Here is a 27,459-nt window from a genome sequence, read left to right as displayed (position 1 = left end):
ACCATTTGTTGTCTGCATGAGGAAGTTAAAATCCCACTAGCGAATTCAGCATATTGGTTAAATTAGGCTTTTATCTGAGCTATAAAAATTTTGAGACAACTTAGTCTGGAGAAGATGAAGTAGTAAATATATAGATATATATAAAAATATATAGAGAGTATGTGTATATATGTGTGTGTATATATATGAAATATATATATAGTGTGTATATATGTACATACAAAAAGCTAATTTCCAGGGAAATTATGGAAGCTTAAGTAAGGCTTACGTTGAGCTAACATAAATAGGTATGCAGTTGTACCCATAATTTATCTGGGATTGTGAAAGTGGATTTTTGAGACACCATTTTTTCTCAAAGAAAGTACATTTGGTGCTTTGTACCCCAGACAAGAATAACTGAAACAATGACCTGGCAAGTCATGTGGCCCAAGAAAGTAAATTACTCTGAAGTGTGTTATATACAGTCCTGTCTTGAACTGTTTCTGATTGTTGGCAGATGTTCTACATTCCATTTAGACATTAGTCATTTTAATCTGTCATCTATTTCTGGAATAAGACTCGGAGTATACAGTTGTATGACATCTTGAATGACCCCAAGCATTTCAGAATTGAGCATGTAATCAGTAAAGAAGCATCTTAGCCGAGGAAGTTATAAACCATCTTTAGTCCTTCCAGTGGAGAATAAAATAAGGTGACTCTGTTGCTTGCTGCTATGGGTCCAAGAAAAAAAGAAAGCTCTTGTCATCAGAGCTGGCCTGCCAGCCCTAGTTACCATGTTTCTTGGTCATTAACCTAATAACGTAATATGTTAAACTTCCTGTAATACTGCCTTTAACAATTCTATTTGTAATCAGTGATGTTCCTTAACTATAGAATATATAAATATATATATGCACACTTTTTTGCTTTTGTCTCAGGAGTATTTCATACCATATGGTGAGGCAGTCAGATTAGTTTCTTCTTTCTGCAGGCAAGTAAACAACTTCTAACTGATAGTCAGCTGGAGTTTTGCCTCTGAAGGTTTGTATGTTGATGTCATTTTCTGCCAGAATTGCCACTCTATAGAGTTCCCACAAGACAATGTTTTCCAACTGTCAGTAACAACTTGATCTTCTGGGTTAGATATCCCAGATGGTCACCAATTTACAGATGTCATCAATAATATATATTGTGAGCTTCTCTTGCCTATTTCGTTTCTGTTTGGATTGTGATTTTGGCACAAAATCAGCTGGCTTAACATTTATAAAGAGATAGAGCATTGAGAAAGGAGTCCTTATGAAAGAATCTAAAATAACACAAAAATGCTCTTCATCAACTTTATTGCTTACCTAGATACCAATTTAAAGTCAATCTATATGTATTTTTGATAGGTCAGCCAAGCCTTTTCCCAATAGTGACTTTTTCATAGTACCATCAAATTGTTATTATTAGAAGGGATTGTCTGAAAGCCAGCAATCATTTCTGTTACTTTCATTGATGGGAAAATCTCATCAAGAAACATGTTTATAGCTCCAAAACCCAGTGAAAAGGTAATGTTATTTGTGTATGCATTATGAAGTAAAATCAGATGTCTGTATCAATAGCTGTTTCTTGAGTTGTAGAGTTCAGGAATGAAAATTCTGTTGATTAGATCGAGTGCCTTTTAAAATTAAAATAAAATGCAGACTTGTTCCAAAAGAATAAAAGTAAAAACAAATTTGGAGTTGTTTTTAATTTATGGAATTCTTTATTGCAGGCTCGAATCAATGCTAGGCTACAGCAGTATCGTGCCAAGGCAGAGCTGGCCCGTACCACCAGGCCTCAGGCCTGGATTCCCAGGGAGAAGCTACCACGGCCACTTACTAGCAGTGCTTCAGCTATAAGGAAGCTTATGCGCAAAGCTGAATTAATGGGAATTAGTACAGACATTTTTCCAGTAGATACTTCAGATACTAGTTCTAGTGTTGATGGAAGAAGAAAACATAAACAACCAGCTCTCACTGCTGATTTTGTGAATTATTACCTTGGTAAGGATAAAAGTTGTGTATTTTTATTAATGAAAAATTATCACTTAGTTGTATTTGTAATATGGCAATTCATTGTCTTTTTATTTTTTCTTGAATTTCATCGATATTTATAGATAAATATGAATTATGACTTCATTTTAGGTCATATATATCATTGCTTAGTATCTCTGTATGTCTTTAAAAAGACATTTCAGAAAAGAAGAAAATCTTTCAAATACAAACAGAAGACTAAAGTGTTTAAGAAGAGAGTGGAAGCATATGTACCTCTTGGTATAATTTATAATCTTACGTTTTCCTTCATTTCTATGTGAAATAGTGTGACTTTGGAATTCTTGGCTAGGTGGTTGATCAAAGCTCACCATTTAAATCACTATGCTGTTTATGCAGCAAAACATAAACATTATGACTCTTCATTCTACACTGTTAATAAAACCTATGGCCTTTGGTTTTGTGTTGTTAGTTTTATGCTTTCAATTGTATAAAACTTGAAAATATATCCAAGAGTAAAGAAATAATGCAGCTGTCTTTTAAACAGAGAGAAATATGCGCATGATTCAAATACAGGAGAATATGGCTGAACAGAAGAATATCAAGGATAAATTAGAAAATGAGCAAGAAAAGCTTCATGTGGAGTATAATAAGGTGAAAAAAAAAGAATGATAAGCCATTGTACTTTCTTAGTATTTTTGCTCTTAAATTTGGTAATGTTTTACTTACAAAACAGAAGGAGTTAAAAAGATACAAACTATTCTTGCTTTACTCTTTTGATTTTGTTTTATTTTTGTTTTGCTTGCTTGTCTGTGCCAGAAAGGCACGTAATTGATGATCATTTGGAATCTAGGATTGTTGATGTGTTATTTATGTATGTATGTTAACTCTAACTCCTCCAATTGTGTTCACCCTAGATTCAATGACTTAGCTAGTTTTTCAGGCTGAAATAATCAATATTCACACGTCCATAGTGTACTCTGCGTTTTGTTTCAGTGTAGGAAATTTGGTGGTCATAAATCATGTCATTACTCCCCAAAAATAATTTTCTATTAGCTCATCATTATGGTTAAAAAAGCGTTTTGTATTTTAATTGCATTTTTACTAAATAATTATTTCTTTAATCTTTACATTTTTTGAGAAGGAACATAGAAATACTGTAATTTTTGTGACAGGTGACAAGCTACAGCTTTTGCAGAATTCAGTGACCTATCAAGTTACGTTCAGTGATAACTACCAAATAATGACTGACAAAAATTTTAAATAATAAAAACTTAAGAGTTAACAGCAACATTATCTTTTTAAAGTGTTGGGTGTGTGTTTTTAATGAGAATATTTGGAAATGAAGCAGCAGGTCCTTGTGAACTGTGCAAAGATGATAAAGGGGAAGGAGATGAATTGGTTAAAAGCCCCACAAGCAAATAGGTTCCATGTTCTAGGTTACTTCCAGAAGTAAATTTGTATCCTTTTTCTGGTTGTATCCTTCAATAAATGATGCCTCTTTCTATGAGAGTGAATGTTGTTTTTTTGCTATGGCAACAGTAGAGCTTTAATCCAGTTGTATGGCTACTTGTCATAATCTTGCTTTTTAAGTAATATGGACAACACCTACAAGAGGTTGCTGTATTTTGGTTTTCCTGTCTAATTGTTGCATGAAGCTTTAATTTCATGCCAAATGCTTCAGGTCTTCTTTAGAAAACAAGTGGCTGTCCAGGTTTTCATCTTATTACTGAATGATTACTCTTGTCTCAACTGTATTGACATAAGTTCTGTTATTGTTTAATCCTGCAATTAAGTAATGCATCCTAGATGGATAAGAGATTGAATAAATTTTGTTAAACAACTTTTAATGTTTTTTCATTTCTGTTGATTTTTTTTTTTTCAGCTGTGTGAGTCCTTGGAAGAGCTACAAAATATGAATGGAAAACTGCGAAATGAAGGGCAGGGCATTTGGACTTTACTGGGTAGAATCATTGGACAGGTTGGTGGTTTTTGCTTTTATTTTTTCCCGTGTTTATGGTTCATAGGAAGACCCAAGCTTTACTCTGGGAATAATATTTGCCGATTGAAATACTTAGACTTCTACAAACCACCTGCTGGAAACCTATAGCTTAATTTTATTGTTGTAATAGTGATCTTGTTTGCAGAATTGTTTCAGTTGGTATAAATGATTGATCTGTCATTTATTATAAACTTCAGTGTGAAATTTGAGTTAATCCTGCCATTTTTGTTTCCAAGTTGTCTTTAGTTATTCTATGCTTCAAATTACGTGGTAATTCTTTAGGACTTTTATAAGATATAAATCTTAAACTGTAGTGTGTATGTGGTGGGTTTTAACTAGACAGAGCAGAATATTGTGGTCAAATTAACAGAAATATCTAGAAGAGAAGATTTTGATTATTTCCCACTGCCTGCAACTATATCTTTTCTCATTTACACAGGGTAAAGAGACAGTGTAGAGTCTTGCAGTGTTTTGATATATGCTTTGTGTCAAATGTATTAAATGGCAATGGACATTTTAGATGTCAGAAAGATTGAAATGATTCCCAAATATGATTTTAAGGAAGACTGGAAAAACTGTTCATTGTGAAAATGCAGACATACAATTAGATAATAACGTATATAAATATATATATATATGTTATTTTTAATATATATATAACATCTATTGAGTCAAGATTATTTTCTCCTTTTTGAGGAAGTATTTACAAATGTATTTCCTGATTCAAAAGGTACTAAATTTATTAAAAAAAAAGAAGTTGAGTAAAATCCATTTACACAGCTTGCATGACATTTTTTTCCAGTTGGTTGAACAGATGCAGACCCACGGGGCTGCTGAGAAATGACTTTGATAGATGGCTGCTGTCTGAGAAACAAGCATACTGCAGATTAGTAGAAACGCGGAGAGAATCTCATCTGCTTTGTGGAGAGCTTGGTCCAATAAGATAATTTTTCTAATTAACCCAGCGAGCACCAATGTTGTAGGGATGTTGGGGAAAATAAACTGCCTCAGTATTCTTCTGTCAGTTTTGTGAATTTACCTTTGCTCGTTTCAGCTGCCTAGACAAATGTGTCCTTGTCCATTCCTCTGTTTGAAGCTTGAAGAAAAAGTTTAGAAGCTAGTATTTAAATGTATTTTTTATTTATCAAATTGAAAAAATGTATAATGTTATTTTATATTACAAAATCATACTGGGATAAACATCTGTAGTTTCTCTTCCCTGTAAAATAGCTAGCTAAGCCATATCCCACTCAAAATTTGAGTCCTGTTCTTCATACATTTGAGATTAGAGTGGTATTCTTTAAAAAAATCTCGAGACTCACATGTACTGCATTTTTTTCAAATTTCAATAGAAATTGAACATACCAGCAATTTTACGTGCTCCTAAGGAAAGGAAACCAAGTAAAAAGGAGGGAGGAACACAAAAGACATCTACACTTCCGACTGTACTTTATAGGCAAGTAATGAAGTCTTGACACAATAGATAAAATATCGACTAAGTCTCACAAAAGGCTTCACAGTTGTCTATATGTTTTACTTGTTTCTAAAGAATAAGTTGAATATTCATCTTGGCACACATTAGTAAGGTGTGGTGTTTTTTACTAATTTGACAGCAGTGCTTTAAGGACAAAGGTGACTCTCCACAGCTGAAAAAGAACAGGTTTTTGTCTTTGTGATGTGAAAATTTTAACTGATCATCTTGTCTTTTGAATGCAGTCATCTGTGTTGATGAATTTGTGAACAGTGCTACTGACTGTTCAATCAAAAGAGATGAGTGCATAAAACATGTCATATAAGAAGTTACACGTTTTGCTCATGAGTTGCCAAATGCTATGGAAATATCTTCTGTTTTAAATTTTCCTACTTCTGTTAATTCCCAAGAAAATACATTTTATTCATTTACTCTGTCATTGTTCACCTCTTCTGCTCTTCTGTAAGTTGTAAAGCTACTGACTGGGTTTTAACTAATCCTAACAATGGAACATAAACTAGGATCCAAGGGCATGACTGTGCAGGACATCTTGTCTTGGATCATTTCTCTTGCTGCCATCTGAGAAGTGACAGTCTATTGCTTATCTAGAGGGCAGCAGCCAGGCCTTCAGCCACCACCCAGTGGGCAATATCTTACCGAGATAGCAGGCTACATGAAGAAGAGAGGTTACATGAGTGAAGGTTAATCCAAAGCTGGGATAGGTGAAAATCCTGAGAACACGGCAATGAGCTGAGGACTTGTCAATTTAGATGTATGCACAAACAAATAATGAGAGTCATGCTCTAGTAGTTCTGGTTTACTCAAATCCAATCATTTAACTCCTCATTTTGTAATGGAATCAATGAACACGAGATCTTTTGGAAACAACAAAATTTGAATTCCATTAAAAAAATAATGAAACATAATTTCTCATAAATTGATGTATTGTCCAACATAATAACAGTGCAGACCCATTTCAGAGTATTTGATTTTATGACTGGTAATAGCATAATTTTCTGTTTAAGTATTTGGATGGCACAAGTAGTGTTTTTGCCGTTTGCCACTGGTACATTTTGTTGAACTATCAGGTGATTACTTACTGGTTAGAAGTCCTCAAAAAATTAGTTTGGAAGCCATGTTGCCATTAACTATATCAAGTGCCTTTTATGCTTTACTGTATATATGTAGAAGCTTCTTAAAATGTAATTAATGCACTTAAATGATATAATCAAATTTAAGTTGGCACATGTTTGTATTGAAACTGGGGAATATTCTGGGATATATTATTTATTCTATATTATTTCAAAATTATATTTTTCTGCTACCTATATTAAAAGTTGTGGAATTTGCAAGAAGAACCATGACCAACACCTACTGCTACTCTGTGATACTTGTAAACTCCATTACCATCTTGGTTGCTTGGATCCACCTCTAACAAGGATGCCAAGGAAGACCAAGAACAGTTACTGGTAAGAATACAGTTGATATGGTTGGTACCTTTCTACTTACAGAAAGACATAAATGTGAATAGACTTGAAAATTTAAATGTTTTAGATGTTACTAAAAAGCGGTCTGAACTGAGATATTGTCAGGTTATTAGCAATGATATTTCAGGGTAAGAAAAAACTCCTAAAGATTTTATCATTGTTAGCAACTGTGTTAGAAATGGATTATAGCTTCAGTTTTCTTAACTTTTGAGTTAATTTGATTATTGATACTGCTGTATATAAATGGTAGGAAACTACAGGCTGCCTTCAGGAAATGAAAGACTTGATCTGTTTTTCTTAGGACTCAGATATGTAACTGTGTCAAGATATTTACAAAATATATGTAAATACTTGAAAATAAACTGTAAGTAGTACATCAGTTTATTGCAATATGGGAAACTAGTTGGCTTTACCTTTGTTTCACATGTTACATTTGCAATGACAGAAGCATATGCATAACTGCACTTGCTACAGTTAGGTTTCCATGAATTAAATTTTTCTGAATTAATTTTGTACCAATGGAGCAGAACAAAATCTAAGTGATACGATGGAGAACTGATAACATGGCAAAGGTGCTGATTTCCAAACTACCATAAAATTAGTGTTCTATTGTGTTATGTTAGCACTCTGCATGTTTCCAAACTGCTCTGAAATGTGTTAGAAGCTATTTAGAAGCAGTTTTTATCTGGCAAGAAGATAGTGTACAACATTTCCAGGAATCATCATCACCTTGTCTGATGGTTAAAGTACCAAATCAGAAGACAAGAGTGCTTTCTGTGAATGCACTAAAATTATTTTAATCAAGAAGACTTTGTTTATATTTTTCTTCATATATGTCTCAATTTTTTTTTTCTTTTTAAAAAAATTTCTGTAAATCATTTACATGCCATGTTTTGCTTTGTTTTGATGATTGTGTGCAGAGGAAGGAGGCTGGTACATGAAATGGGAGAACAAAACCTGAATTTGCCCCAGTAAATTTAATTAGCAATTCAATAGAGATTGCTTCTAAAAACTGAAAATCCCTGAAAGGTTTTCACTATCAGTAGTGTTTTTATGAACTTAATTTTTCTTTTTCCTTTATTGTAGTTTTGTTATTTCAAGAGTATTCTGAGCTCTCTGGTCAAATTTACCAATTTGTTACATGGGAGATTGTTGGGGTTTTCTGGTTTGTTTTCTTTTTTTTGTCAGTGGAGGAGCTTCTGCATTTACACAGGATTTCCTTTATTTTTGTTCTACTTTTTAACCAAGTTGAAAAGGCTCACTAAAAACCATCAGTCCAAAAGATGTAAGACTACAATTCTCAGTAGGAATTAAGGGAAAATAGGTCAGGTTAGGTAGCAAAATGGTTTTATTTCAAAGTTTTAACTTATCATTCTTTGAGATTCATGCTTCAATTAATTCTCAGATCACAAACTTAACTTTTACTTCTAATTAAGTAAGCCATATTCTGGAGTGTAATATAATAGCAGACAAATTGAGCCATACTGATTGCATTCTTTTTATCATTGAACATGCCTTTATGTATTCTTTTCAGGATCAGTAGAAAGTGTATACAACAGACCATTAGTCTAAGTTTAAGTTCAGCAGGTTTCTCCCTCATGCTGTTTCAAATACAATTTTAATCTTTTGATTAATCTATGAAGAGAAGTGCAATTTTTTTAATGTAGGGACCATATTCTTTTCAGGTAGTTGTACAGGATATAATGGGAACTTATGCAAAAAAGGTAAAGTAAGGAAATGGGTAGAGTAGGAAACCTCTTGGAACATTAGACAGGTTGAAAGACTTTGATTAAAGTGGTTAAAAATATTGCCTTTAGTCATCTTTTAAAATAGTAAGCAGGAAATCGTTGAAAATAATTATTTTTAAATTTTTACTTTTTATTCCATTATCACTGCTAATCATTTAGTCATAAGTGCTAACTTGAGCCTTTACAAAAGGTTTGAAGACTAGAGTCTTATACTTTATCAGTACATATTTATTTAAATATTCTGTAGTTCAGCAGAAATTTCTATCTGTTCTGATGTGGTGATTTCAAAGTAGACCATCACTCTAATCATAAAATGCTGTGGCATGCTTTTACTTAAAAATTTAGAATTTTTCAGGTTTTTAGCAATCCTGTTCATGAAACTAGGATTATTCTTTTGATTTACATATTACTATGAAATTAAGTCTTGTTATTCTCTGACAAGTTTTGTGCTTTTATGCTCCTACCTATTCTGAATGGACTCGGAACTGCATTTTCCTTGTCTGAACTGATTCGAACACAATGCATAAGCATTGACAGACAATACAGTTTTAATAAAAATCTGATTGAAAAATACTGACTTTTTCATTCAGAAAATACTTGGGACCTACCAACATGACTAGCTCTTTCTATTCAACTGAGATTGTGATAGCTTCTGGTAGCATATGAAATGCTAAGGACTGAGATGAACCAAAACAGAACTAATAGTTGTATTAGGCTTGTTCGTTTTTAGTATTGCTTGGGAAGAGCAAGCTATTTTAGTGATAACTCTGCTGTGGAGAGTATTGGCTGCGGGACAGGATGAGCTGTGGAGATCTTGACCAGCAGTTTTATGAACATTCATTTGGTATCTGGGTTTTCATTCATATTTCTGACCCCAAGTATTCAGCACTGATCCAGCACTTTATGATTTTTTTTTTTAATCCTGAGTAATTGGATAATGATATAAAATTATTAACTTACGTTGCAAATTATCCCAGCTTTTGCTGTCTGAAAGATGCTCTTTGATGAACTATTTTTCAATTCTTATATACTGTCATTTATCTCGAGAATAAGAGCAGTCCTTTTTTTTTTTTACTTTCAATTTGGATGTGACTTATTCAGATGGCCAGAGCATAGGTACCATCTTAAAGTTATGGTCCCTGTCTAAAGTTTGAAGTGATTTAAGTCCTTGTTAATGTTGCAAAAAGTGATGTATCACAGAGTATTTCTATGAGACCTGTTTGCTCTTTAATAAAACCTAGCCAAACTCTAATAAACTGTACAGTTTCCCTTTTAAACACTGAGATCAGAAGTGTTTTCTGGAAGCACTGTAGTGGTGCTCACACAACACAGAGGATTACAATTCATTTTATCCCTGGTAATTTGCTTGTCCTGCATGACAGTGCAGGGTAGTTGGAAAGATGACCTGTTGTCGTAGGTTTTCTGTTCACTGATTGTCCTTAAAGTGAAATTAAATGAGCATGACTTCAGCATAGCCAAAAGGGAGTCGTGTGGCTGCTTTCTTTGAATATGTTGGGATTAAAGTTCGTAATGAGAGTTCTTTAAATTCAAAAGCCATGTTGAAATAAATCACAATAGGAGCTGAAGGTTAAAAGCCTGTTTCCAAGTCAAAGGAATGTGTGTTTGTAATAGCTTTTCTGTGGGCCCTATGGGAGCTAACAACCAAACTACTTTATGGTTGAAGCTTGACTGCTTTATAATAGGGTTGATAAGATGTGGTTGTCTGTGACAGTAGAGGTTATTCTGGTAAATCAAGGGGCTGCTTCTAACTTCATGTTCGTAACTTTTTTTTCCCCCCTCACCTTCAATGTATTTGTGAAGTTTTGTTCAGTGATTTTACACCCTATCCCTCATTGTTCAATATTTTTGTCATTTTCTTTTATAGATCTGGCCTTTTGCAAATTTTGATTGCTATGACACTTGTACCTCCTGTTGCAGAGCAAGTTCCGTAATAAAAGTAGAATTTCAGGAACTTGCGTGCTGTACATCATCTGTTGGAGATGTTTCTTGTCTTCACCACTAACATAAAATTTAAAATAATTTTTTATATTTAAGTAGGATTGTAATGTAACTGGAGTACTGTACTGGACTCAAGTACTTTAGAGATAAGAAGTGATTAATCTTTATAACATTATAATATCTTAATTGTCTAATCATCTTTATCTTATATATGAAAAAATTGAAGGAGAAAGGTATTGTCTTAGACAAAGCTACACTGGTAAGTTGCCCAATGCAGAATTAAATACCCTCTATTTTGACTTGGTAGCCACTGGTTTGTCTAGTGGACGATGATGACTGCTATTGTCTTTTGATACAGCCAGGAAAGGTCTGAGATTATACTGCTTGGATTAGTTCCAAAGAATTGGAAAACATGGATAGTTGATGGAGTTGCTATTGTGTTAGCCTTTGCTGAGATGCATAGTAGAAAAAATATTCCTGTTAAACATGTACATTTGAAGAAATCAGCTCAGACACAGCATAGAGAACTTTTAACATATGTATCCCTGTTGATGACAATTACTAGCAGAACATAATATTGTGGTTATTATTTCTTAAGTTTTAACATATTTTCAGTTAATATCTATGTTTATGACTTTGCGTAAGATAAGTATTTTCTGCATGTAAGAACAAAACTTGATGAATTCCAATCTTGTTGTGTCATGGAGCTTTTTAATAGCATTATCACAGCATCTGTTGAGTTATAAAGATCTGACTTATTTTTGTACTTCTTGAAAAACTCAGTAGGCACTTTTTTCAACTCAGTGTTCAAAATTTGTTAATACATCTCCAGCTTCTGTATATTTAATTCTGTAAATATTTATCAGATTTAAAACCCAATCCCTTAGAAAATACATGTTAAAATTGATTTTCATAGCAGACGTCTTCAAAATACTTGTCACTAAAGAGCATTGTCATCAAAATAAATTAATCAACCTGTCGTCATAGAGATTAAACTGCAGCATAATTTATAATGAATAGATCAGAGATCAGTGGCCACCAGTACGAATGAGGACATGGTAGGATGCCATTGGTGAAATAGGTTACGTCTTTCTTGAAGATTAAATCCTGCTTTCAGAATCTTGGTTTTCAAAATTTAAATACTAAAAAACACCGAAAAAACAGGAACATTGTGCTTGTGTTTTGCTTAGCTGCTTAAAATATGTTTGAAGGACTTCTTTAAGTGTCCATTTGGTTTCCTGACTTTTGAATTTATTTTAAACCCAAACACTTCAGTATGTTTCTTTTCTTGCTTTTGTGACTTCAATTTTAAATAAAAAAAATCTTCCCAATCTTCCTCTTTGCAGGCAATGCTCTGAGTGTGACCAGGCAGGTAGCAGTGACATGGAGGCTGATATTGCCATGGAAACCTTACCTGATGGGACCAAAAGGTCAAGGAGACAGATTAAGGAACCAGTGAAATTTGTTCCTCAGGACGTGCCTCCAGAACCAAAGAAAATTCCAATCAGAAACACGGTAACTGATAACTGAATTGTTATTATGCAACTCATATTTATAATAATTTTGTTTGACACTACTTATATTTTGGACATTTTGAACTGAGGGATTCCAATTTTATGTGCTATTTTTGTTATAAATTAATTTTGCTATGCTTAATGCTTTATTACTTGCGTTAAATATATAGCTTCGCTAAAGTAAAAGGCCGAGTAACATGCTACTGAACAGAAGAGCTGTACAAGCTTTTCCTTTTAGCTGAGTCACAAAGTTGTTTTTTAATTGCAGGAAAAGGGAGAATTCAGTTTGCACCTAAACTTAGCCCTTTCATCTCTTCTTCACCTCAGTAGTAAGATCACTTTGTTATGTGCTAAGATTTAACTACATCAAATTGCCAATTACAACTGTCAAGTAATTAGTCATTTTCTTACGTATAGGCAACTTAATGACTGACTACACATTTTGTTAACTATCACAAGAGCCTGTTATTTCAGTTTATTTATCTTCCTAGTCTTACTGGACATTGTATGTTTTCTTTAACTTTCTTGTGGATAGTTTTTAGGAAGTAAAAGCCTTAGCATATTTCTTTCATTTGAAAATAGAACTTCTTAGTTAGTCATTGTGCTCTAATTCTTAAAATTTTGCTCTCCTACTTGCTGATAAACGAAGTTCTTTCACATCATTTATAAACTGTAGATAATAGTCTCAAAAGCCTTTTAGGTCTAGTTCAACTCTTAGTCTAAGAAAGACTTTGCAACTCCTTGTGAATTTTTAGTCTGTCTTTAAGTGCTTTTCTACAACATGCAGATTTGCAAGATAACATCTTCTGGATTCATTAGGTCTGGGGCCATCTGTGTATTCTAAGAGAAAAAACCTGACCTCTGAACAGCTTCTCATATGAAACTGAGTCTTGACTACACAGATGAATAATGTGTGATGTTTTTCAACAGTGACTAGATATTTGTTCTGCCTTTTGTGTCCTCACTTCTCAAATCCTTTAAAGTAGTTTTTTTTTTAAAAAAAGAAGAAAAAATTAACAATTTGAAATATATCTGTTTCTTAGTCGTCTCGTCTTATTGTACTTTATATCTCTCACCATTTTTTTTATTCCATTTATTTGAATTTCCTTCCAAATTTATTTTGGAAAGAATTGTTAAGCCTGCTTAGCAAGCAGTGTGTAATCAGCCTTGCTTAAAGTTACAATCAACAAGTGCAGTTAAATTATTAAGATTGTTAAATTATTTATCTGTTACTCTTAAGGGAATTTCCATTTGTTTGGAGTAGTATCTGTCTTGGTATAATTGAAAAGAGCTTTCTTGCCACATACATAAAAGAACGGAACACATCTTACATTTTTATTTCAATGTAGTGGTTTATCGTTACTTTGTTGAAAGAAATTGTGGGTAAACACTAATATTTTCATAAAATTACATTAGATGTTATTGATGACACTAGCCTGTGTCTGTAAGATATTTTATACAATTGCCTCTAATCCTATATGCTAATATATGAAAAGAAAATAATATTAAATTGTACATACAGAATTGGTATTTTGCAGTCAACTTGTCCTGCAGTTCCTGTTTGGTAACACTGATTTCAGAGATGATAAAAGATACCTCCATTTGTGAAAATTGCTTTTTTCTGTGTTGACAGTATTTTTTTTCAAATTTCTGTGTAGTTGGGGTGTACTCTGAAGAGTAAAAGACCCTTTTAGATGTATTCGTAATTTGTATCAATGCTTCTCATCCAGTCTAATTATGGATGTTTTATAGTATTTCTTTATAAAACTTCTTTTTGTTATCCTTCAAAGCACCTGAATTCATTTATGTTACGGATTTTCTTTTCCGGGGATAAATTGTTTTTTAAAGAAAATAGTGGTGGTATTTTTCTGCTTTAAATGTGATCTTACAGTTTCCTTTTGTCATCTAATTTTAACTTCTGCAACCCATACTATTTCTCCATCTTCTTACCCTTTATGAACTTCACAGTTATTTTCAGGTTTTTCTCAGCTTATGTCTCTTAAATTCTGAGCCTTACATCTTTGTCAGGATACTCTTACCAGAGGTGTAGTATGGGATGCTCTGTAGTGTTTTCAACAAGGTGCCTTTCATTGTATTTCAGTCTTCTTATTCATAATACTTGGATCATAACTGATTACTGTCTGACAGGAGCTGTGAGGAATATTCATTCTCCACCTCTTTGAACAGTGAAAACTCAGATTTTTTTTTCCTAGGAACTACATTATCCAAATCTTAATTCAGTGTACTCTTATATCAGAACAGTGGTGGCCAGAGACCCGGGGGCAATTGGAGTACAGTAGTGTTCATGGCTTCTGTGTGGTATCAGAGAATCTTCTTCCTTCTATAATTTGGAAGTATGAGAGAAGACTGAAGTGGGTTATTCAGTCAGGACAGTTTCTCCCTTATTCAGTTCTCTGTGTTAATTGTGTCGGGGTAACATTTTGCATACTAATGCTGTGGAAGCTTTTTAAAACAACACTGTGAGTATTTCCTAGTATTTCTGTCTTTTAGCTTACAAATACTTCAGAGAATATTTATATCAAGAGGAGCAGCTGTTTTAAAGAGGACAGAGAAAAAGTCCAGCAATTTAGACTGCATTGTTTTGGAAAGAGCACCTGTCATATTGTTCCTTAAAATGTAACTAAAGTTTACAGTAAGACCTTTCTGATTTTAAACTTCCTACAAAAGACCATGTAAGAGAATATACCTAGATACACAAAAATAAATTTAAACAAATTAGAATTCCACTCTGAATCGGGATCTATACAAATGATAAGTGAATGTAAAAAGACAAGACATTATGGTATTATACTTCTATCTCTTGTATAAGGGCTGTGTTTGTGGACAGAATTTTAATTCATTTCTTATCCCTATACATTCCAAGCCATATGTAGTGATTTTTTTAAACTAGCTTTATTTAATATCTGTAATCTTTATAATTGCAGTTTCATACTTGTGTAAGCTTCACAAATCATTATTTGTGCTGCTAGTTAATTTCAGTTAACTTAATAGCAAATGATTAGCTGATAGCTAATAGAAATCAATTGCTAATCTGCATAAACCATATGTCTAATTTTTAATATATTTGTTAAAAATAAGACCTTTTTTTTCACAACAGTACATTTTTTTCATATTAGCTGTCTTTATTATAATGATGGAAAGTGTACAGTAGTTTTATTTGGAAAAAATATTTAAACATTTGCTTTTCAAAAGTAAGTTGAGAAATTAATACTTTTCATCTACTCAGATATGTATGTTCTGTTTTTCAGAGACTTTATAAGATGACTTATATTTACAAAACCAACTTTTAACAAATTGCCAACTCATTTGCTGTCTACAAATAAGAATACACTAAAATATCATTGCTAAAATAGTTTTATTAGTTTCTTCAGATTTTTGCAAATCTGAAAACCAGAATTTTTTTTTTTTTTGGCTCATGAAAATAACTGAGCTCCCCAGCTCAAGAGGGACAGAGAGCTTCTGGAGAGAGTCCAGCACAGGACCACTGAGATGATCATGGGACTGAAGCATCTTCCTTATGGGGAAGGCTGCAGGAACTGGAGCTGTTTAGAGGAGACTTGGGGGGGGATCTCATTAGTATTTACAAATATTTAAATGGATATCCGGAGGTTGGGACATCCCTTTTTTCTATAGTATCTAGCAACAGGACAAGGGGTAATGGGATGAAGCTGGAACACAAAAAGTTCCACTTAAATATAAGAAAAAACTATTTAACTGTGAGGGTGACAGAGCCCTGACACAGGCTGCCCAGGAAGGGTGTGGAGGTCTTCCTTGGAGGTCTTCAAAACCCACCTGGACATGTTCCTGTGTGACCTGATCTAGGCGGACTTGCTTCTGCAGGGGGGTTGAACTAGATGATCTCTGGAGGTCCATTGCAACCCCTACCACTCTACCATATGCAGTGAATTTCTTTACTTTAAAATTTAAGGAAGTGAAATTCTTGAAACAGAACACACTGTTAGTGCCATTGTCTGGAAGTGTAATGGAGTTTCTTGAAATATCACATATGTGTAAATCTTCTAAAGCAATTGGGGCTACCTGTATGCTGTAAAGTGGTAGGAGATGCTTTATCTGTAATTCTAGTGTGTCTTTTGAAGTTAAGTAGTGTTTGTGTTGCTGAGTATTCCATCCTCCAGCAAATACTGTCAGACCCTGATATTTTTAATGAGCATATTGGAGGACAGTATGGGGATTTTTGTGTGGAAATTCCATTTTTGGTTTAACTGAAAAGAAAGGACATACCCAGTGTTAGAAAGGCAAAGTTTTTGCACATTTTGAATGCAAAGTCAGGAACTACTGAAATAACTCAGAAAAATGTTGGAAGCTTTAACACTCTGGGATATTTCTCCAAATTGCACAGATGCTAAACTTTGAAGTAAAAGACCAAAAGGGACTTTTTAAATATTTTATTTTGGTTTACTCAAGCATTATTGTTTTCTGAGAGAGGCCATTAAGATTGCTATGAAGGCTAAACCTTAGTGAGATATCATTGGACAAGATGGCTTGCTTTCACCTTAGTAATTGTGCTGAATAAAACAGCTCAATCTCTTTGCCTGAGGAGCATCATCTTAAAGGATTCTGAAGATTTCATTAGAAGTTGATTTGTTGGTGTACAGAGGTGTGGTTTTTTTTCCTCTCCTCAGTATGACTCATTGAAAGAATTTTATCTATTTTAATATTTTATTATTTTTCACTTTTTCATCAATTGTTGTTTAAAATACTTACATTTTATGTTTGCATCTTTCTTGATCTGCTCAGATTGTTTTGGGATGTGTTGCCAATGAATAAGACATTTCATTTCTATTCAGTGTAAGATACGTTCTTTTGCAGCTAGATCTTTTGACTATTTCTTTATTTCAAAAAAAGAATAGCTTTTAACTTTATTTCCTATCAAAATTATGCAGTTACCTACCATTCTAGTAGCATTACCTCTAGTAACCAGTTGACCCATTATTGCAAGATTTGATAGAAAGATAGGTATGCCTGAGATAATCAAGTTCTTGAGTATTTTTTTAGAGCCAACTCGATGGGAAGGATGAATACGGAGTAAGGAAGAGGTTTAAGTTATGAGCTTGGTTGTCCTTTGCATTTGGTTTCTCACTGTCCAGTGAAGGACATGTAGTTTGGAACTAGCGTGTCCTCACTTAGTTGGGGAATGGAGGGAGAACTTGGGCGGATGATGGGAGATGGTTTGAATGTAGTAGAGGAGAAGTTAAAAAGTCATTAGAGAAGAAGAGGAATAGCAATATAATGGTATATATTAGGAAGTTAAATTTGTCTAGTTTGGCTGATTTTAGCACCTATTTATTTATTGGTGTTTTTATTATTTAAATGCTCTAATTGTGAAAGAGTATGAAATGAGGAATAATATTTGCCTAGTGTGTCATGATTAATTACAACTTTGGCTTAAATTTTATTGTCTTGGGTAGTTAAAGTTATATAGAATTAGCTCTTAGTTATAGGCATATAAGATTTCTGTTGGGAAATAAATTAAGCTGCCTGTATAGTAACCAGAATGTAGGAATGTTAACAGCAGAGAAGCACATAACACACATATCTCTTGCTTCAGTGCACACTGAATGAATTCCAGAGTTTTGCAAGTACAGAACTTAGGATGAGACACAACCAGAGACTTGCCAGTCAACTGTCATTTCATGTCAGCATTTGAAATAATATTCTACAGAAACCTTTTACTCCTGCATCTAGAAAATCATGTAGTTACTTATTTTGAACCACATTCCATTGTTAAAAATTCCTGTCTGAAAGTGTCATCTTGTGGCAATTTTGATGTATGAGTTGCATTAGTCTAATCTAGATCTGGTCATGTTTTGTTATTGACTGAATTGTCCATTCCAAATTATAGATATTTTAGAGCATATGTTCATTTTGCATTTAAACCAAAGTCCAGAAATACTGCAGCTGATATAGCACTGGTATCAATGGGGATTTTGCTTGGTTACTGATAACATGAGTTTTTACTTTCCCGACTTAATGTTTGAGCACACTAGACGTGCAAAGACAAATTTCACAAAACTGGCTTACTCCATTTTACAATTCAGGAAAGTCCTAAATTGAAGATATCTTGGTAGTATTGAATTGCCAAGTATTTTGATTAAAAAGTCACTGTCCTTATATGCATCTTACACTGGATTAACATGTGAGATTCCAATTAAGTTCTGAATATGAACAAATTTATCTCGATTGTACTATTCACTATTGGTCATATATAATAACACTCTTCTTTGAGCTTTTCTTTTATAAATGTAAAATTTATATATCTTCTGGCAAGTACATGTAGCACTGATATTTGATGTTTATAATCTCTGTTCTGATTCTGAGGCTTCTAATCACAAAAATTATTCAAAATATTTCAAAATGCAAATACAGTACTTGGAGACAAAAACAATGAAAACTACTGGACAAAGTAATCCCAGTTTATCTGTGTCCTTTCTGTGAAACTGTAAGGTAATTTTAGTGAAAACATATATAAAATCATAAATATCTAATTACTGGAAGGTTGTTGAAAATAACAGACTATTCAATTTTCAATTCTGAATTGGTATTATTTTCCATCGTGAATACTGGCAGTAATGCGGTGATTCTGATCAGAAGTTAGCATTGCAAATATGTTTGTTTGTGGAAATCAATTATGAAAACTTCATGTAAAATTCTACTACTTTAAAAGCATATAAGACATCCTACAAATGTGTATGTCAAAAGTGTTGATTTTAGCAATCATCAAACAGATTCAGGTGTATTTGAAGGTTTAGAAATCTAATGGAAGCATAATGCAAGTATAATGTAATGTGACATTTCTTTTAATATTCATCAAATAATACAGCAAACATAAAAAGCAACATTTTCTTGACAAAGGTGACTAAATTATAGATCTCTTCAGTTTGAGGTTTAAATATGATTCATCAGTTCTTAAAATATACTTATTAACTTGTAATCTTTTTCACATGATGAAAAATAACTCCATTGTTCCTTGTATTTCCAAATTGCTTATCGATTTTCAAGATAGCATTACTCTTACTGTAGAAAGCATAGATTATTGTCTCATTCTGCTTAATCATGGAGAATGAGGACCATAACACTGTATATATTGACAAGCACCTTTACACCCACTTCTTTTTAATCTTTATACAGCTGCATTCCACAGGGCCTGCATGGCTTAATATTGTCAAAATTTGTAAATGTTCTGATTAATGCTAGAGGTTGACAGTAGTAAAATTATCAGTTAATGTGCTGATACCTGATCAAACTTTTTTTGGTCTAGTTTTAGTTTACAGTGACCTTGGATTGTGTAACATGTAGTTGACATGTAGCCTGTGTGTGCATTAATGCCTCTAATACTACACTGATAAATTCAGTATTACCTGCAGTAAATTGATTCTTCCATATTTGGACACTTAGCTATTGACTGTGTGACTGTATTAAATATATTGTAAATAGTGATATGTATAAAATAGGTAAAGTTTTACATTTTTTTTTAAATGTAATCATCTTTAGGGAAATGTGAAAGAGAATCTCAGTGGTAATTAGTGTTCTAAAGAGGCACAAAATAGACTAGTGTTTTCCCTTCTACCATGTTCCTTTCTCCTACAGAGCTAACTCTTGTCTAAAACAAAAAGTATTTCCGAAATAGCATGTTGTTAACATGCGTAGATCAAAGTCTGCTTAGAAAGGTATAGATATGTTGAAGTTACAGATTTATTTACAGTTTAACTGTATTTAAATGTGTAAAACAATTTTAAAATGGTGAACAATCTTAACTTGAAACTAGTATAAATTCCTTTCAGAGACCACCTCAAACAGGAGAAACATGTTATTACTAACTTCATGTCCTAAGGTGATGATTTCCTCCCTAAAAATATTAATTTAGAAGTTTGAGCTATAACTTATTTATTTAGTAACAATGTGTCAGGCATTGCAGGTTAGTGGAATAGTCCCCATATGCCTTCCAATATCCTTTCAGTGTTAAACAAGGAGGATAGAGTGTGACATTGTCAGCTTACGGCAGCTATTTAATGCATGTGGGTTATAATATTGATATTTCAGAGATAAAAACGGAGTGTCTGAGACTGAACTTGAGTTGCATGTAGTTACTTAGAGCTACTAGTAAACCTTTGGTGTTTGCTGTTGCAGTTGCTGGAAACCTTTTTTGTTCCACGCTGTTGATATTTAGACTTTTTAACCAACTTTAATACTGAAATAATTTCCATTCTTTGTTTTACCTATTCCATCTGTTGTGCACAATTCATATGTTCATATATGCTACAGTGTTATGGGCATCTGCCATATACCCATTATATTAAGCATCAGTTTGAAAGCTTTAGTTATTGCTTAATCCTTAAGACCTAGAAGCCTCATTTTCTGTTTGTGTTTTAATAAAGTTTTTTCATTTTGATTTTGTTTAATCTGATCACTTGGTTTACAAATAGAGTGCTTGTAAGTGTTCAAGGAATGTACTGTAATATACTGTTCATAGCAGGTACAAGTTGGAACACAAAGTTCTACTTAAATATGAGGAAAAACTTATTTCCTGTGAAGGTGAGAGAGCCTTGGCACAGGCTGCCTAGGGAGATTGTGGAGCCTCCTTCTCTGGAGGTTTTCAAAACATGACTGGATATTTTTCTGTATGATGTGATTGAGACGAAATGGATGATCTCTTGAGGTCCCTTCCAACCCCTACTGCTCTGTGATTCTGTCTGATTTTCAAGTTATGCGTTTTAGTATTGGGAAGTTTGTACAAAATCTGTAACAGATGTGTATTCTGGTGGCAGTCTTATTTAGCATAAGATTGCACATGCTCAAATCAACAAATGTATTTCTGTTTACTTTTTGACTAGTTTTGTACATTTATAGCCAGAATCTGAAGCTGTTGTTCTAACATTGTGTATTGTAGTTGTCTTGCAGTGAGTCTGTAGTTAATGCTTTAAATGATTTCCTGTGGTATGTTTTTGTTGTCATTATCAATAAGTGATAAAAACCATAAACATCCTCTTACCTAATATTGAATTTTAAATATATTTCTCTTCTAGAGAACTAGAGGACGAAAACGAAGCTTTGTGCCTGAAGAAGAAAAACCTGAGGTTGGAATATAGTGTTTTGTTTATTTTTTTAACAGTTTCACAAAAAAAAAATAATCTTTGGGCTCAAGTGTTACTTTCAGTGCTATAATTAAAAGTATTTACTTTCCTTCCCCCCTTTCCTCCCCCCACTCCTTTATTTTGCCTTCTACTATGACAGGAACGGATTCCCAGAGAAAGACGACAACGGCAGTCTGTTCTACAAAAGAAGCCCAAGTCAGAAGATTTAAGGACTGAGTGTGCTACCTGCAAAGGGACTGGAGACAACGAAAATCTAGTCAGGTAGGTTTGATGCTCTGACCTTATGAGGAATTAAAATTCTATCCTTATCACTTTGTGATTATAACAAAGAAAATTAGTTTTTTTTTAAAAAAAAAAAACAAAAACTTATTTAGAGGAAACATTACATCAGAAATATTGACTTGACCCACTTACTGACCTGCCAAACACATTTACACTGTGGATTAAGATGTAAATAACCAAGATAATCTGTTTTTCTAACATAAGAATTAGTTTTCTCTTGTCAGATTGAATTGCCAATGTTTTAGAGTAGGTCAGCAATATAAACAAACCAGCAATTTAATGATATTAAAGCTGCAATAACATTCTAAAAGTAATTAAATTAGCATCAGTAACAAATTTATTAGCTGAAATGTAGTTTATGAGGAATTTATATTTAATAAAATGTATTTATGCTACCTCCATTAATGCAGATCATGAAGAAGTTTTAACAATTGTGCTTCTTACCTGAAACAGAGTGAGAAAGATCTGTTGAATGGTATTTTAGTAGATGCAGAAATCTAATTGAAGTGTAGAATAGCTACCATTAAACAAATAGCCACTCTTGGTCATGATTTCTGCAGATTTTAGCTATAGCTAGCATTGCGGTCTCTTTGGGAAGCTGTAGAAACTGCTTACACTTCTTGAAAGAATAATAAAGGTTAGCAAACAGTGAATTTTAATTGAATCTACTGAACTTTGATTAAAATGATCTCATAAGTTCAGACAAAATTGGTACTGTATTTAGGTCCTGTATACTTCAAATAGACTTCTGGAAAAAACATAGAATCATGGAATCATTACAGTTGGAGAAGACCTTTAAGATGATCAAATCCAACCACTTACCTCACACTGCCAAGCCTGTCAAAAAAGTGAATGATATCCCTCAGCACTTCATTTATGCGCTTTTTTAATGTGTCCAAGGCTGGTGATTCCACCACCTCCCTGGGCAACCCGTTCAAATGCTTAATAACCCTCGTGGGGAAAAAGTTCCTAATATCCAATCTAAACCTCCCCTGGTGCAACTTGAACCTATTTTCTTGTATCCTATTGTTCATTATTTGAGAGAAGTGATCAACTCCCATCTCACTACAGCTCCCCATCAGGTAGTTGTAGAGAGTGATAGTATCTCCTCTCAGCCTCCTCTTCTCTAGGCTAAACATCTCCATCCACCAGCTTGATTTCCCATCTCTGGACACGCTCCAGCACCTCCATGCCCTTCTTCTAGTGAGAGGCCCAGAACTGAAAACAGTATACTTCCCCTCAGCCTCCTCTTCTCCAGACTGATAAGCTCAGTTCTCTCAGCTGCCACCAAAACCTCATCTTTTAAGGATTATTCCAAAATATGTCTTCAATTTCAAGTAATTGGAGTTAGGACAAGTTAGAATCAATGATGCATACAAGTGACATATAACTTCAGAATCAGGTTGTGTCCCCAGGTACAGATATGATGTACTCAGAAGATCTCATTTGAATATTAAATACAGCATACGATTTGCTGTAGAATTTGATATAATTGACAGTTGAAAAAGGCTTGTGTGCCAGATTGTAGGTTGATTTCCAAATAGAAGACAGAGTGACAAGTTAATCAGTAATTGTTTGACCCCCTCATAGAAAGACAAACTACTACTCCTAGGTACTCCTAAATCCTACCAGTACCAGACTATGAAATAGACGTTATGGTTGTTCCTGATACAATTATACTGATGAGAACTCATAGTAACAGTTTTTAATTGTCTACAGCAAGATAAGAGGTTTGCAAGAAGTAAAAGATGCAGGAAGACCATTTTGTTGTGGGAAGGAATCTTCAGAACAATGTGTACTATGCTTTACTGCAAAAAGGCAGTGAATTATTTCTTTTTTTCAGTCTGTTTCTAGAAGTGTTAAATACCCCATTTGAGGACATAAAGGATAAGATGAGAAAATGATGCAAATATCTGTATATTTAAGTTGCAATTAAAAATATAGTAGAAGATTAGTGATATGTCTTGTTTACTATATGAAAAGATTTTAGTAGTAATTTAGATGGGCCAAAATTAGGCATCCTACATTACCAAACACAACAAGCTCTAATAAACCATCCTTATAATTAGGCTTGGAAACAAAATAGTAGTAATACTATACTGCATGGGAGGAGAAAAGGAAATCTTTATGTTCTACTTCTTTCAGTCATAATTCTCAAAAAAAAAAAACCTACTTATTTTCAATGTTAGTTTTTAAATGCAATTATGAGTTGAAAACTAGTTTTTCTTCAAGTAATTCCTATAAATAGCTGCAGTTTTATCCAAATTAGATGACCACTGCTTGTAAGTAGTGTAGAGCCTTATTTTTCCAAAATTACTTAATGATGGTAAACTGTTTACTTAAAAAACCAAAAAAAAAGTATTTACAGTATTTTAGATTTTGTTTCTTTTGATGAGAGTAAATTCGGGGATCATAATAAGATGCTAGCTACCAGACAGGCTTTCAACTGTGTAGCTGAAGCTATATTTGTAGTGTGACCCACAGAGTGTTGTTATGTCAGAGAAAGTTTTCAGAATCCTTTTTTTACTTGGATTGTCAAAAAGTAAGAGAAGTGAACTTGCCTTCCAAGGGCAATTTGTAAGCAAGAGAGGTTTAGGAGGGGAAAAAAGAAAAAATTTTCAGTAGCCATTTTGTTTGGCACTGCCTGTTATTAAAGCCAAAACTTTCTTAGAAAGCTATTGATATTTGTCATCATCTTTGTTCTTCACTCAATGAATGTTTTATAATTACTGGATTTTATTTTCACCCTTTCCTACCCATCTACAACTAAGAAAAAGATTTCTCAGGATGTTGAAAAGATTTTTCTGTCTGGAAAGTTGATCTCTAAGTTACATGGAAATATGCAACTGCTGAAACTGCATATTTACAGAGTAAACTTGATGGATCTTCTAGCTTTTTCTATTGTATGTTAACTCAGACAGGCCTAATTAATTGAACAAAGTCCTTTTAAAAATTGTAGGTTTTTCTAAAATTTATGTTTATATTTCTAACTGAGTAAGAATTAGGGGAAACTAATTTCTTCCTCTTATTTCAAACTGCAACAGAATATTTGGAAACTAACCTGGAAATAAAAAAAACCCCAAACCTAAATTGTTTATTATTATCTGTCTAATGGAGATTAATTTTTTTTTAATCTCTGTTTTAGATACTTGTGCCTAGTATTCGATGGCTGAGGGATTATTTGTTGTATTTGCTATGTCTTTACTTAACCTGTATAAAATTTTAAAATAACTGCCTGTGAAAAGGTTAAAATTTCTTTTAAAAGGACTTTATTTTGTGATGAATAATTCAGTAATTGGCTGAAGTTTGCTTTAGTGGCTATAGTTTTGCACCAAAAAAGTAATTAAAGTTAGAATATATTCTTTTTGATTTCTAGCTTTTGTCTAAAACATATTGACATCTTCCCTGCTTGTTTTTTTTATAATTTATATTTATTATATTCTTGTATATACATCTTTAAGTTTTATTGAACTAAATACTTCTAAAATTTTTAGCTTTTACAAGATTAGCGAGTAGAACAGTCAAATTAGTGAAAAAATGCAAAGTTGATTGAAAACAGTGATTCAAATGAAACAAAGTCTGGTCTGAAACTGGTTGCATATGTAATTAAACTGTGGATTTTTAATATCTTTTCCCTTAAATGAACTGTAATTGGGTTTTAAGAGGAATAATAGTAAAATGTAGGCGGTTTTTATATGTAACACACATATGTTTGACTTAAGACATGGAGACATAGCACTTAGAAAAAGCGATAAGAATTCAGTGGAAGGAGATAAAGTGTATGCTTGACGCAAGTACTGTGAAACCAGAGGATGCATATAACAAAATGCTGCTTAATCTTAAGAAGGAGTAATCAAATCTTGAAGCATTTGCGTGAAATTTAAGACATATTAGAATACGAGAGTTTTCTAAAGCTTGATGGGGAAAAAATATTTTTCCTTGTTCACTAGTAAATTTAATTTTAAATTATACACATACTTTTAGAAGTGACCTTTACGATTTGATTTAAGAAACTGATACCGTTTCGATCGTAGGATCATAGAATGGTAGGAATTGGAAGGGACCTTTAGAGATCATCTAGTCCAACACCCCTGCAGAAGCAGGTCCACCAAGATCAGGTCACATAGGAACATGTCCAGGTGGGTCTTGAAGACCTCCAAGGAAGGAGACTCCACAACCCCTTTGGGCAGCCTGTTTCAGTGCTCCCTCACCCTCACAGTGAAATAGTTTTTTCTTATATTTAAGTGGAACTTTTTTGTGTTCCAGCTTCATCCCATTACCCCTTGTCCTCTTGCTAGCTACTATAGAAAAAAGGGATTTCCCAACCTCCTGACACCCACCATTTAGATATTTGTTTAAATATTAATAAGATCTCACCTTCGTCTCTTCTAAACTAACCAGCCCCAGTTCCTCTTATGAAAGATGTTTCAGTCCCCTGATCATCTTGGTGGCCCTGCGCTGAACTCTCTCCAGAAGTCCTCTGCCCCTCTTGAGCTGGGGAGCCCAGAACTTGACATAGGACTCCAGATGAGGCCTCACTAGGGCAGAGGAGAGGGGAAGAACCACCTCCCTTGACCTGCTGGCCACCCTCTTCTTGATGCATCCCAGGATACCATTGGCCTTCTTGGCCATGAGGGCACATTGCTGGCTCATATTTAGTTTATTATCAACCAGGACTCCCAGGTCTTTCTGCAGAGCTGCTCTTCAGCCTGTACTGGTGCATGGGGTTGTTCCTTCCCAGATGCAGGACTCTGCACTTGTCCTTGTTGAACCTCATGAGATTCCTCTCTGCCTAACTCTCAAACTTTTCTATTGTTTCATTTTGTGAAACTTTTAAAGTCATATATAGTTTAGACATCAAATAGAGGTCCTGAGTGCTTTATTTAGAGTCTTACATGAGTTACTGAGAATGATAGATCTTGCAAAGGAATTGATCGATTCATAAGTATCTCCTTTTTTGGGGAGTTCATAACTCATTAATGCAAATCTTTAAAAATAACTGCAATCAGAACTTAAATGTATTTAGTAGAAACAGGGTAAAGGAAATATATCTCAGGTGTCTCTATGTAATGGGTAAAACTTCTCCTCCATCTTGCACTATACTCCAAAGTTACAGTATTGTAGTATACACAAACTGCTTTTAGCACACAATCTGTTTCATTTAGGTAAAAGAAAAAAATAAAATGGAACTTGTGTTTTATTTTAATATGTAGAGCAGCTTTTAAAAATAAGAATCCACGGGCTGATCTTCCAATGGAAGACTTATAGATGACTTCAATTCTAATGAAGTGGCCTCTTCTCAAAACATAATCCATCTCTCAGCTGCTGCTATTAAAAAAAAAATATAATGCTTCAGTTGTTGGCTTTAGGATGTGCTTTGGTAATATGGGGCAAAATCATATTTGACCAGGTTAAAGAAATCTCTGAAAATCTCTGAATCTCTGTTCTTCATCCCACAATTTTAAGCAAACATGCAGTAATACATGCTTTTATAGTTTAGTATATCAAATTTTTATACTTAATTGCCAGTTACGTTAGAATTTTCCATTTCATTTGATTTGCAGCAACTGAGGCAAATGTATTACTTTAGCATTACAAAGAAGGTAAAATAGACTGAGGTCATCTATCGGAAAGAATATAGAATGTCGGGACTTTTTAAACATTGATTTGAATGCTGGTTATAAAGTATTTGCAAATTTAAAGCTGCAAAGCAAATTATTAAGCATGTATTTTAATACTGGTGTTTACTAGTAAATAAGCTAAATGTGAAATGTCTCACTCGTGAAACAAGACTAATGTTTTTCACATGCAGTCACTCTAGCAAAGCAGGCCTGAAAGAACAAGGGGAGGAGTAGAACGAATATTTAT

The 27,459-nt window shown here is 33.5% G+C and overlaps 1 protein-coding gene across 6 annotated transcripts in view; it reads left to right on the top strand.

The window, feature by feature from the left end:
- The window catches only part of PHF14 (PHD finger protein 14), a 151,226-nt gene that overhangs the window by 34,855 nt on the left and 88,912 nt on the right, over nucleotides 1-27,459 (top strand). For all 6 annotated transcript variants that reach the window (XM_061997228.1, XM_061997226.1, XM_061997229.1 and 3 more), the window contains exons 9-16: nucleotides 1,736-2,006; nucleotides 2,542-2,648; nucleotides 3,880-3,975; nucleotides 5,349-5,452; nucleotides 6,805-6,936; nucleotides 12,008-12,176; nucleotides 21,241-21,291; nucleotides 21,449-21,570. In XM_061997228.1, the coding sequence (XP_061853212.1) occupies nucleotides 1,736-2,006; nucleotides 2,542-2,648; nucleotides 3,880-3,975; nucleotides 5,349-5,452; nucleotides 6,805-6,936; nucleotides 12,008-12,176; nucleotides 21,241-21,291; nucleotides 21,449-21,570 (1,052 nt within the window). The remainder of the gene's footprint in view (nucleotides 1-1,735; nucleotides 2,007-2,541; nucleotides 2,649-3,879; nucleotides 3,976-5,348; nucleotides 5,453-6,804; nucleotides 6,937-12,007; nucleotides 12,177-21,240; nucleotides 21,292-21,448; nucleotides 21,571-27,459) is intronic.

Source organism: Colius striatus, chromosome 5 (assembly GCF_028858725.1).
Source record: "Colius striatus isolate bColStr4 chromosome 5, bColStr4.1.hap1, whole genome shotgun sequence".
Classification (NCBI taxonomy): domain Eukaryota; kingdom Metazoa; phylum Chordata; class Aves; order Coliiformes; family Coliidae; genus Colius; species Colius striatus.
Note: the sequence above shows the minus strand (reverse complement) of the source record. Positions and strands in the feature narration are given on the sequence as shown.